Genomic DNA, 13,104 nt, shown 5'->3' on the forward strand with positions numbered 1-13,104 from the left:
ATTGGCATGACTGACACTTCTTTACAAATTCAGTGGCATCTTTCTGTAAGGTCGGCTAGTAGAACCTAGCTCGAAGGACTTTCCTAGCCAGGGACCTTGCTCCGAGGTGATTTTCGCAGATACCATTGTGGACTTCTTCTAAGACTTCTGTCGTCCTTGAGGTCGGAATGCATTTTAATAATGGCGTTGATATTCCCCTTTTGTAGATGATATTTTTTACCAAAGTATAGTTTTGTGCTTCCCTCCGAATTTTCTTGGCTTCTTTTTCTTCTTTGGGTAGGATGTCGAATTTTAAGTATTCGATTAAAGGATTCATCCATCCGAGGTCTAATCCGGAGACTTCAAGGACGTCTTGTTTGGCCTCTGTTTTTGCTACAGAGGGTTCTTGGAGAGTTTCTTGGATCAGGCTTCTATTATTCCCCCTGGCTTAGTACTTGCTAGCTTGGAAAGGGCGTCTACTCTGCTGTTGAGATCCCGAGTTATATGTTTGACCTCGGTTTCCGCAAAGCGTCTAAGATGCTCCAAGGTTTTGTCCAAGTACCTCTTCATATTGGGGTTTTTAGCCTGATACTCTCCATTTATTTGGGAAGTCACCACCTGAGAGTCGCTGAATATCACTACTTTTGTTGCACTGACTTCTACTGCCAGCTTTAATCCTGCAATCAAGGCTTTGTATTCTGCCTGATTGTTAGAAGCTGGGAATTCAAACTTGAGGGAGACTTCTATTTGTGTTCCCCTTTTGTTGACCAGTATTATGCCTGCACGGCTTCCTATTTTGTTTGAGGATCCATCTATGTATAGCTCCCATGTAGTGGATTCTTCCTCTTGGTCTCCTGCATATTCTGCTACGAAGTCCGTGAGGCATTGGGCTTTTATTGCCGTCCGAGTTTCATACTTCAAGTCAAACTCGGATATCTCTATTGCCCATTGAACCATTCTACCCGCAATATCCATCTTCTGGAGGATTTGCTTCATGGGTTGGCTCGTTCAGACTCTTATTGTGTGAGCTTGAAAGTAAGGTCGTAACCTTTGAGAGGCTACTATTAAGGCATATGCAAACTTCTCGAGTTTTTGATACCTCAATTCAGGGCCTTGTAGTGCTTTACTGGTGAAGTACACAGGATGCTGCTCGACCTCGTCTTCCCGTATTAGGGTTGATGCTACGGCTTTGTCTACTACGGACAAATACAGGACGGTTCTTCCCCAATTTTAGGTCGGGTCAGAATGGGAGGTTGTGTTTAAGAACCTTTTGAACTCCTGAAATGCTTCTTCACACTCAGGAGTCCATTCGAACTGGCATCCTTTTCTTATTAGAGAGAAGAGTGGTAGAGATCTTAATGTTGATCCCGCCAAGAACCTGGAAAGGGCGACAAGTCGGCCGTTCAGCTGCTGGACCTCTTTTAAGCAAGTCGGGCTTTTCATTTCCAGGACTGCTTTACACTTCTCAGGATTAGCTTCGATTCCTTTTTGTGTAAGCATAAATCCTAGAAATTTTCCAGCCTCTACTGCGAAGGTGCATTTTGCAGGATTCAGCCTCATCCCATGCAACCTTATGGTGTTGAAGACTTGCGAGAGGTCTTCCAAGAGGTCGGTCTCATCCTTGGTTTTTACTAACATGTCATCTACATAGACTTCCATCAGTCCCCCAAGGTGAGGCGCAAACACTTTATTCATCAGCCTTTGATATGTAGCTCCAGAGTTTTTTAGTCCAAAGGGCATAACCACATAGCAATAGTTCGCCCTAGGCGTGATAAATGATGTTTTTTCTTGATCCGGCTTGTACATTGGGATCTGATTGTATCCCGAGTATGCATCCATGAACGACAAGTATTGATACCCTGAGCTGGAGTCTACTAGAGTATCAATGCTTGGAAGTGGATATGGGTCTTTGGGACACGCCTTGTTCAGGTCGGTATAATCAACGCACATCCTCCACTTGCCATGTTTTTTGACTAGCACCACATTTTCTAGCCACGCTGGATATTTGACCTCTTTGATGAATCTGGCTTCTAGGAGTGCTTGCACTTGTTCTTCCACCACTTGAGTCCGTTCGGGTCCGAGTTTTTGCCTTCTTTATTGAACAGGTCGCGATCCGGGATAAACTGATAGTTTGTGCGACATGAGTTCGGGATCTATCCCTGGCATGTCGGAGGCTTTCCAAGCAAAGAGGTCGGAGTTTTCTTGTAGGAGTTTTGTAAGTTTCCCTTTCAACTCTTCTTTGAAGTCGGCTCCTATATTAGTGTTTTTTCCTTCCTCTTTTCCAATCTGTACCTCCTCGGTTTTTTCCCCGGGTTGTGATCGCAACTCTTCCTTGACTTTGAGCCCTCCGAGCTCAATCATCTGCACCTCTTTTCCTTTCCCTCTTAGGTTCAGGCTTTTGTTATAGGATTTCCTTGCCAATTTCTGGTCTCCCCTGATGGTTGCTATTCTCTCTGGTGTTGGGAATTTTATGTAGAGATGAGGAGTGGATACCACTGCTCCGAGCCGATTTAGGGTAGTTCTGCCGATCAAGGCATTATAAGCTGACCCCACATTGATGACTATGAAGTCGATGCTCAGAGTTTTAGATTTCCCCCCTTTCCGAAAGTTGTGTGAAGGGGTACATATCCCAGTGGTTTTATTGGCGTATCTCCTAGGCCATATAGGGTGTCAGGGTAGGCTCTTAATTCCCTTTCATCCAACCTCAACTTATCAAATGCTGGTTTAAAAAGGATGTCAGCTGAACTCCCCTGATCTGCCAGGGTTCTGTGAAGATGGGCGTTAGCAAGGACCATGGTTATCACCACTGGATCATCATGTCCAGGAATGATTCATTGCCCATCTTCTTTGGTGAATGAAATGGTTGGGAGGGCGGGATCCTGGCACTCGACCTGGTAGACTTCCTTCAAGTGCCTCTTGCGAGCTGACTTTGTGAGGCCGCCTCCACCGAATCCTCCCGAGATCATATGTATGTGTCTTTCCGGGGTCTGCGGCAGTGGATCTCTTCGGTCCTCGTCGTCTCGCTTTCTCTTGCCCTGATGGTTTGACCTTTCCATGAGATATCTGTCAAGCCGACCTTATCTGGCCAGCTTTTCTATCACATTGTTTAGGTCGTAACAATCATTTGTTGAGTGACCATATATCTTATGGTACTCACAGTAGTCACCACGACTTCCTCCCTTTTTATTTTTGATGGGTCTAGGGGGTGGTAGCCTTTTAGTATGGCAAATTTTCCTCTAGACATCCACTAGAGAGACTCGTAAAGGGGTATAGGAGTGATATCTCCTAGGCCTTTCAGGGCCGACTTTTTCTTTCCTCTTGGGCTCTCTTTCCTTCTCTTTTGATGAGTGAGATTGCCCAGGCCGCCAGCCCGACTCTCGTAGCTTAGTGTTTTCCTCCATGTTGATGTACTTCTCAGCTCTCTCTTGTACGTCACTTAGGGAGGTCGGGTGCCTTTTTGATATGGACTGGGAGAAGGGGCCTTCTTGAAGTCCATTTACTAAGCCCATAATCACTGCTTCTGTGGGCAGGTCTTGGATCTCCAAACACGCTTTATTGAACCTTTCCATGTAGTCCCTCAAAGATTCTCCGACCTCCTGTTTTACTCCCAAGAGGCTCGGTGCGTGCTTTACTTTGTCCTTCTGGATGGAGAATCGCATCAGAAACTTTCACGAGAGGTCGTCGAAACTGGTGACTGCCCTCGGAGGAAGACTATCGAACCACTTCATTGCTGCCTTTGTCAAGGTTGTCGGAAAAGCCTTGCAGCGAGTAGCATCAGAAGCGTCGGCGAGATACATCCGGCTTTTAAAGTTGCTTAAATGATGCTTTGGATCCGTGGTTCCGTCATAGAGGTCCATTTTGGGGCTTTTAAAGTTCTTTGGAACTTTTTCTCTCATTATGTCTTTGCTGAATGGATCTTATCCCCCAAGGGAGAGTCTTCTCGGTCGTTGCGGGAACTTCGACTTTTAAGGGCAGACTCCAGCCTTAAGAGCTTTTTCTCTAGCTCTTTTCGTCGTTCAATCTCGTTTCTCAGGTTTCTCTCCGCCTCTCGTTGCCGTTCCAGTTCTTGTTCCAACTGTTCCAAGCGCCCTTGGTGGCCATGGAACAATCCCATGAAATCGGCTGCATGGGGTTGTCCCTCTTTTCCCGACTCGCGTCCATCAGAAGAGTTTGCCTTTGGGTCTTTCAACCCAGAAGTACCTTCTCTGTTCTGATCGGCCCCACCTTGGTGGGTGGTCACGTTCGCGCTATTGTTTCCAACGTCTAGATTCTCTTGCTCAGAATCGGACGCTGTGTAGCCATCTTCAGGTGAATTATCCGCCATCACTGGTTGATCTCTCGGGTCCCCGACAACGGCGCCAATGTTACGAAGGGTAACCGGAGATTAATGGGCTGGACCCAACGGGTTGGCCCAATCGTCTAGCGGGGGAAGCCTTCGAGCAGGTTCACATTTGGAAGCCTCCTTCTGACTTGTGTGTGAGGGAGAATGGGAGGTGGTACCTGCAAAGACACTCCGATGCCTAAGTCACCAAAGGGGTAAACAGGTTTGGAGAATATTGGAACTTAGTGATACCTGAGGGGTGTTAGTGTATTTATAGTGGTGAACCAATAACCACCGTTGGAGTATTTCCACCTTTTAAGGAGGATAACCGTCCCGTTATTTTAGGGAAGTTGAGATATGGCTCTTGGAAGTGGGTTGAGAGATCTTAGGGGCAGTTACTTATTTGAATGAGCGTTATCTACCGGCTAATCTTCATCCCCGACTTCTTTTGGCCAAGTCGTTGTTAACACCGACTTCTTAAGAGAAGGTCGGTGTCGAGTGAGAGCCAATCTTTGGATTGGGCCTTCTATTTGGATCCGGGCCTTAATGTTGGGCCAGGGTATGAACAAGTATTCTCTCCAAATTATATGTAATAAATATTTGAAAGAAGAGAAATTAAAATATAGATTAGAAAGAAAATCGGTAAAAATTTTAAACTAAATAAAAACTAAAAAATTATGTATATAATAATAATAATAATAATAATAATAATAATAATAATAATAATAATAATAATAATAATAATAATTTTTAGTTGAATTATATTATTTTGTTAATTTTGTTTTCTCTAGAATAGAAAGATAGAAAAAATAGAGAATGAAAGAAAAGAGAGAAAGATAAAGATGAAAAATGAGAGTAAGAGTTAGAGTTTGTTAATTTTGGAAGAAAAGATTTTATTTTAGTTGTAAAAAAATATCGAATGACATATTTTGATTTGTCAAATTACTAATATAAAATATAAATTATATATAGAGTAAAATAGAAAATTGGAGAAAAGTAGATAAGAGAATTTAGGAAGGGACTTTATTAATTTTGAAAAAAAATATTTTCTCTCAATTTTAATAAGAGAGTGTCATGTGACACATTTGATTATTAAATTAGATAGTAATATATGATACATAATATAGGTATATTTCAATTTTAATTTTAATATTTCAATTTTAATAATGCAATTAAAGAATGTCATGTTACACATTTTGATTGTGAAATTAGTAATTAGTCATTGATATTAATAATGATATATAAAATAGATAGAGTTGTTGAAGGAATGAGAGAAATATAGAAAGGAAGAGGGAGGAGGGGAGAACTCTTTAATTTTGGAAGGAAAGATTTGATTTCAATTACAATGAGGGAGTGACATGTGGCACATTTTGGTTGTAAAATTAGTAAAAAGGAGGGAAGAATTTTTTAATTTTGGAGGAAAAGATTTAATATCAATTATAATGAGAGAGTGACATGTGGCACATTTTGGTTGTAAAATTAGTAAGGATGAGAGGAGAATTCCTTAATTTTGGAGGGAAAGATTTGATTTCAATTGTAATGAGAGAGTGACATGTGGCACATTTTGATTGTAAAATTAGTAAGAAGGAGGGAAGAATTCTTCAATTTTGGAGGGAAATATTTAATATCAATTACAATGAGAGAGTGATATGTGGTACATTTTGGTTGTAAAATTAGTGGAGGAGAGAAAAATTCCTTAATTTTGGAGGAAAAGATTTGATTCCAATTGAAAAAGTGACATCTGCCACATTTTGATTGTAAAACTATAGATATATAATAGATATAATAGATATATTCTAAAAAAAATGTTAAAATGATGATGTAAAAGTTTCTTCTATACTAAGGAAATTTTTAGCTTACGTAATAGTACTATTCTGTGTGAAGTTTAGAATTGAAATCAGAAGTAAAATCAGGTAATATATCCACCAAATTTTTAGCAACCATATCTTCACCGTTGTGTTTTCTTCTTTTCTGCTCCGGCGAAAACGTAGTTGGAAGGAAAATTTAGTGTCAGAGAAAAAAGAAAAGGGAAAGACTTCAAGAAGAAGTTAGTGGTTATCAGCATAAATGAGAGAAAAATTAAGAGAAAGAATAAATCCAATCTAAAATTTGAATTCTCGTTGAAATTTGATTTTCTGCTCAATCTGATAGACAAAACGATGGCCAAGTCAGTGTATGAACTAGACACAGCAAAGGTCAAGAAAGAAGAAAATTGATTTTTTGTTTTTATTTTAGGTGTCACTTATCAAGTAATAGGGCTTAATACATATCAAACATAAAATACTCTACATGTCAGTATTGGACTATCGATTGCTCTTCTATTATATATAAATACAACAAAACAATAAATCCTCATGTACTAATCAAATTAGTTAAAAGATTTACAGATCACATAAAATTAGGACTCAATTTGAAAATTTATAAATACAATAATGGATATGCAAACAACTGTGCTTTCATATTTATACCAGACAAGTTTGAGATGCAAATGTTAAAAAAATTAATATGTATGTAAGATGAACTAAGAAAATGCACGAAACAAATGAAGCGTCTTGAATAGGAATGCAAAATAATGAAACAGTTATTGAGCTACACATGCTCGGTGGAACCAAAGATGTAAATATTTTCCCCATAAAGAACACCACCCTCTAAATGCATTTTGTTTGTTCAGCCAAAAGCCATAACTTGAACATCAATGTAATCATATACTCACTTTGAGATTAGATAAGTTCCAGTTGTATTGATATACATAATCCAAAAGGCGCCACTGATTATGATATGATGTGTGAGAATAAAAATATAGAAGGAAAAATAAAATGGTTAGATATCGAAAATCAAAGAAACCTGTTTTATCTCAATTTTCAATTGACGATCAAATTGTTGAGTTTTTAAATTGATTAGATAAATTAGTTCGAAATTTTAAATCGTGAATCAAGTGAGTCACTTCATGGATTCATAAAATTGATGTAGAACGATAACTGCCTTCAGAAAATTTGACATGCCATGAAAAAGTGTTTCAATCCAAAGAGACCAATTAGATCATGGGATATATTTTTTTTTAACTATTAAATTTAAATGCTATGTTGGGTAACCCATAATTAAAGAATCAAATTTTAGACATTTTATTAGAATATAAATTAACTATGTAATTTAGGAAATAGAAATAAATCAGTTAGCTTATCAAGCACTTATTTATAACTTGACCTGTATTTGACCAGGCTTGGCAGTCATAAAATATGACAATCAATTTATTTTAAAAGTCAAAATTTATTAAAAACGCGGTTGAAATTTATAAATTAGCTTAATTGATCTATTAGGCTAACTAGAGCTTAAAAATATAAATATTTTTATAATTAAAAAATTAATTAAGATGTTAAATTTATCATATTTTATTATAAATATTTTATATATTTTAAAAGTTTATGTGTTACTGTAAATATTGAATTTTATATATTTCATATATAAGTAGTTCTTTTTATATATTTTTTTAAATTTTTATTAAAAAATATTAAATTTTGTATCAGATTTTAGATCAAGTCAAATCTAATATTTAAAAAATATTTTATAACAAAGTATAAATCAGACTCAAATCAATTAATTATAGATCTAACTTGTTAAGAGTTAAGAGTAAGAACTAATTTATTTGTAGCTCTAATGTGATTACTGTAAGTTAACTCACAATTTTAATTAAAATTCTTTTTGTTTATCTTTGTAAACAAATATCTTATTTTGATAGCTTTTATTTTTATTATTTTACACTTCTACATAATGGATGCAACATGTGACCTTCATAATTTTGATGCTTTTATTTTTATTTTTTATTTACAATTTTACTTTAAATTACTTATTATATATATACAAAACACATCAAAATTTGAGAAATTTTCAAAACCTTCTATGATCTGGTTTTTCTTAAAAAAATTCTCTCACTTATTAAGATTAATTTGAAATTCTAAAAAATTAACAGAATCTTGAGTATTGTGGTCCTAATATTTATAATTCTTTTATCTCCTAATTTATTGTATATAATTTAAATTTTTAATTTGGTTTTTGTAAATTATAAATTTTCAATCATAAGAAAAAGTTTACTTATTTTGTTATTAATTTTTTAGATTTACACCAAATAAATAAATTAATTAATATTAGAATTTGTTGATGTAAATATATTTTTTTAAAATAAAAAATATTTTAGATTAATATTTTTAATACAAAAATAAATTTTCTAATATTAATTCAATACTTAATTCAATACTTAAATTTTCTAATTCAATTTTACTAGAATTTTGGTTTTATCTTATTTACCTTGTCTATGTAGTCTAAAAATATAAAAATCAAACTTAAAAAAAATTAAAAGAATCAAATGCAATAAAAAATTAAAAAAGTTTGAAAAAAAACTTTATCTTTTTAAAAATATATCTATATAAATTGAAATTTAGAAGTAAGAATAAATACCCTAACAATACAACATGTAGAGAATGGGAGTTAGCATTGGAAAGAGAGATTGATGAAAAAAAAAAATATAATAAAAATACACTAAATGAAGGTAACCTAAGAAAGAAAAATATAAAAAAGTATACTGAGTGAACATTTATCCAAAATTAAAATTAAAAATACTCAAAATATAAAATAATATTTTTCATTTTATTCTAATTTTTAAAAATATTTTTGTTAAAATAATTAATCATATATTTATGTTTTATTTTTAAGGGATTGTGGCCTAAAAATTTAATTGCTTTATACTGTTTGAATAGATTGGGCTGCTCTCTATACTCTTCATTTGGATTGGGCTTCAGCCATGGTTAATATGCAAGCTCAAAACATACGGTCGGAGTGCTCGAGGTGGAGACTGCATTGAGCTGGGTTTTCTTTTGCACTTTGTGAGAGTTTCACCCTGAATCCGAAGAGATGCTAAGTTCCATGCGACTGCAATTGCGATTACAACCTTCAAACCAAGGCGTTGTAGTTCCCCACCCTAAGAGCGCATTCGCCACTAACATTCACAAGCGTGTTAGCCTCTCGTGCAGAAAACGCGCCACACTTCCACTGTCTTGCTCTTTGGCCTCACAACCACACTCTCACGCGCCACAACAACCGCTCTACACTTCCACCGTTGTGTCTTCCTTGCCGCAGCTTCCACAGCTTCGCCTCTCACAGCGCCACATCACTCTTCTCAACGTCGTGGCTTGCGTGGTACCCTTCTCTCTTCTTCCTTTGTCAATTCTATTTATTCGTTCTTCAACCAATTCTAATGTTTTCTTTTTTGTTCTTCTTTGGTGCAGACAGCGATATGTGCCACGTGGCTATTTTGCTCCGCAATTCCTACACTTCTGGTTTGTGTTAATAGCCTTCTGATGGAATCAATTGTTTTCATTTTAGAAAGGCTTAATTTTGATTGTGAATAACTTGTGTTTGCTCAATTTGGAATGTGGTTACGCAAAGGCTTTCAAGAGAGCAGCAGAATCACTGGAGAAGTTGATGGATACCACAAGAGAGGAGCTTCCTGGTACCATGGCTGCAATCCGTCTATCCGGCATGGAAATCAGTGACCTCACCACGGAGCTCAGTGATCTTGGGTCTGCGTTCTTATCTTTTTCATTCATTTATTTTAATCGTTTCATGTTTTGAGTTATACATGTAGTGGTGATGCAAACGAGTAGGTAAATAGGCATTATATCTAGGGTTTAGTTAATAGAAATGACAGGGGTGAACACTTTTTGTCAAGAGTAAGGTCCTCGAGGATTAATTTGCCCTTGAAACAAAAAAGGTACTCTTCCACGATACCTAATTGCCACTTCACTTTTGCAATACCAGCCAATATTTGGCCAATATGTTATTTTTACACTATTAAAATTTAGAATTTAATACTTAAAATTTAAAGTGTAGGTTAAGAGTTGACGAAAAATAATAAATTTTGTTGATTATCTAGCATTATTCTTTGGTTAAGATTGATGTTAACAGAAGTTTTTAAATTTTTATTTAATAAATATACAATAAATATATTGAAAATTTTAGTTGTTATTTTTCCAATAAAAACATTTTTAATTTGTAAATTTAACATGTGTAGCTAAACCCTTATATCAATAAAGAATATAGTATACCAAGCCAACACAACCTGTTAATTCTAGAAGAAAGCCATTTTCCTCTCTCATTGGTGTATTATTATTGTTATGCAGGCAAGAGATTACTCAAGGTGTTAGAAGCTCCACACGCGCTGTTCGCTCAGCAGAGCAGAGGCTTCGCCGCTTGGCAACCATGTCTCCTCCTCCTTCTTCAGGTTACCTACCTGAAATCATAGCTGTATTATATTGTTAGCAATCTTGCATTGTAGATGTTGGAAGAATTTTACTTGATGTTCACTGGATATAGTTTCCTTGCAGGCAATGGTGAGTCCAAAAGCACAGGCTGACTCAGGTGGACCTGGGGTGGCCAGAGCGGCAAGAAACATGAGAGAGGGCGTTGTCAAGGGTCGTGCTATCATGAAAATGTTCTTCACACTTGCAAGATTTTCAAAGTTTGCTCTTAGCTATATAGGTGGGCGTAGATAATGTTAAGAATCATACATAGAAGATGAAAGTCATCATGGTGAGCAACCTAAGCTTGTAAGCTCTGTTTCTGTTTTTGTTTTTCTGTGTCAGTCTTTTTCTTTTGGGTCCGAATCCCCTTCTTTTTTTTCCTAACTAGTTAGAGATTTACATTTCAGCTCTGGGATCTATAGTATAAAAAGAGCGACCATTTGCAATCTCTTTCTTGGTGATATGTTGAAGTGCTGTTTGATCATTGATGTGGTTGTGCACTTGTATTAGAACACAATAATACCAGTGAAGAAGCTTACAAGGAGAAATAACAAAATGAAAATCATTAAATTTAAATATCGGATGTGTTCTAATAAAAGTGACACTGAATCTCAAATTCAAGGCCACTAGGATTACATTTACATTGATTTTGGGGCATGAAAATAAACATCAAAGCTCAAACCCTGTTTCTAACCTTGAATAAGTGTATTTGATGAGTTCTTTTGTTTAGTACTGAGTACTCAGAGAAACTGTTGTATCCTGACATTTGGTCTCACTTTAATAATTCTATTAGAGTTTCTTTGTTTAAAAAAAAAAAAAAACCTTGAACATGGAAGGAGGCAGAATTTTTTCTCTATATCAGGTACAACGGAAAACCAAACCCAAAATGTAGGACAATTAAATTTGAGATATTACTTGATTAAAATCATGGACACATACATAGAATCAGCTAAGCCTAGAGAGTTTTCTATTATTTAAGAAGCCGCTGATTTGGCTTTCTCGTCCTTGACTTAAGGGTGGTCTTGGTGATCTCCTTAAGACTTGTGACGTTATGGGTGTCACTTTCCATCTTTTTCAAGAGAAGCTGCTTCTTCTTCTTCGCTTTGAGTAGTTGTAGGGTCAAGACCAAGGCATCTGGAGAGGGTTTTCACAACTTGGTCCAAGAAATGGCATGGCATGTATGAATCCCAAGCAGATTCTCTCTCTCTCCGAACCTCAGTACGGGTATCCATGTTCTCCTAATCTTTTTAGTTTCACTAGTGCACTGTGTTTCACATCAAAGACAAACCTCCAACAAAAGTATATGTTGTTATTGACTAGTTTTCCTTTGGTTTTAGCCGTTTAAGGTCTCTTGAGGTGAGGTTCTGCAAACTTATTTGGAAACGAGCATGTAACAGACATGTGTACACAGAGATTGGACTTGAGATTCTTATAACAACAGACATGTGTACACACCATTCAGTGCATACCCTGATACTCATAATATTTATTAAGAAGTGCTAGGAGGCCAGCAAGTTGTGTTTTGTAACCATTAATTGGCCATCAATAGTGTTTTTAATGGTGTGAGATTACATCAAATAGTGAAAGATCACTCACTTTTCTTTTGATGGTTAAGTGCTGGCCAGATTGTTAAAAAAGTGCTGGTCCCCTAGACTTTTCCATATTTATATATATACGTGTAACCATGTGCATATGCTAGGGTACGGCACGCACCCAAGTGTACTAGGAAATATTAGTATATGTGTCAATTTAGTTTATATTCATATTTATCAGAATTTATATACATAAATTAATAAATTTATTTGTTAAATTTATTTGTTGAAAATAATTTGGTATTTATGTTAGTTAAATCCTGGCCAAAATTACTAAAAACCATGTCCGAGTTTCTGTTTAATTAAAAATCTAACACGAGTTGGCGATGCCCTTTGATAACCATTTCATATTTTCATACCAGTGTTTGTGTAAAATAACCTGTCTCTATCTCTATAGCACGTATAGTTAACTCTTCAGCATTCATAAGAGCTAAGTAATAGCCATTTAAAACACCTTCCAAGGAACCACAATCTTGCTTAATATATCACACCTCACTACTCTTATGCTTTTTATATCTCAATTATAGGGGAGCATGTCGCCCCTTCCTGATGATTTGTTACCTGAAATCCTGTTGAGGTTGCCGGTGAAGTCCTTATTACGTTTCAACTTTTCAAGTGTGTGTCTAAGTCATGGCTCACTCTGAAAAAAAAAACATTTTGAACTAGGAGCCGCATGCACCCATAGAGTTATGGTCATAGCACCAGAAGCTCTTCACGCCCTATCCATTGACTCAGATCCATGGCCTCACGATGATTTTGCCAGTGTCAAAATGGAAATGGATTTTCTCCACCGTGAATTGGAACCTTGTTTTGATCCCTTTTTTTTTTTTCTTTTTGATCCTGCAGAGGGTTTCTTCTATTTAAGAGAAATGTTCCTGTTGAAAATCTTTGTTTGTGGAACCCATCGAATGGTGTCCAC

General features: G+C 36.2%; 2 protein-coding genes across 8 annotated transcripts; one reads left to right on the top strand and one right to left on the bottom strand.

The window, feature by feature from the left end:
- Window positions 1-402: 402 nt before the first annotated feature.
- Window positions 403-954, bottom strand: LOC140183139 (uncharacterized). The gene has a single exon (XM_072231159.1). The coding sequence runs from the start codon at window positions 952-954 to the stop codon at window positions 403-405; it is 552 nt and encodes a 183-aa protein (XP_072087260.1).
- Window positions 955-9,031: 8,077 nt separating this feature from the next.
- LOC112784020 (uncharacterized) lies at window positions 9,032-12,404 on the top strand. 7 transcript variants are annotated; one of them, XR_011878355.1, is made up of 7 exons: window positions 9,032-9,490; window positions 9,580-9,630; window positions 9,740-9,873; window positions 10,474-10,574; window positions 10,667-10,882; window positions 11,705-11,817; window positions 11,931-12,402. XR_011878355.1 is itself a non-coding variant. In XM_072229571.1 (6 exons), the coding sequence occupies exons 1-5, from the start codon at window positions 9,206-9,208 to the stop codon at window positions 10,843-10,845; spliced, it is 750 nt and encodes a 249-aa protein (XP_072085672.1). In that variant the 5' UTR covers window positions 9,060-9,205; the 3' UTR covers window positions 10,846-10,882; window positions 11,001-11,169. The 7 variants fall into 7 exon arrangements, 3 of the variants coding, with proteins under 3 accessions (XP_025682879.1, XP_025682880.1, XP_072085672.1); XR_011878358.1 differs by having other exon boundaries at window positions 9,074-9,490; window positions 10,678-10,882; window positions 11,931-12,404; XR_011878357.1 differs by having other exon boundaries at window positions 9,074-9,490; window positions 10,678-10,882; window positions 11,609-11,817.
- The last annotated feature ends 700 nt before the right edge of the window (window positions 12,405-13,104 follow it).

This window comes from Arachis hypogaea, chromosome 20 (assembly GCF_003086295.3).
Source record: "Arachis hypogaea cultivar Tifrunner chromosome 20, arahy.Tifrunner.gnm2.J5K5, whole genome shotgun sequence".
NCBI classification, from domain to species: Eukaryota; Viridiplantae; Streptophyta; class Magnoliopsida; order Fabales; family Fabaceae; genus Arachis; species Arachis hypogaea.

Bases quoted from the DNA above. Each gene is read 5' to 3' on its own strand.
- LOC140183139 (XM_072231159.1), bottom strand. From the start codon at position 954: ATGGATATTGCGGGTAGAATGGTTCAATGGGCAATAGAGATATCCGAG.
- LOC112784020 (XM_025827094.3), top strand. From the start codon at position 9,206: ATGCTAAGTTCCATGCGACTGCAATTGCGATTACAACCTTCAAACCAA. The intron at 9,491-9,579 runs GTACCCTTCTCT...TCTTTGGTGCAG, and splicing joins TCAACGTCGTGGCTTGCGTG to ACAGCGATATGTGCCACGTG. The intron at 10,575-10,666 runs GTTACCTACCTG...CACTGGATATAG, and splicing joins GTCTCCTCCTCCTTCTTCAG to TTTCCTTGCAGGCAATGGTG.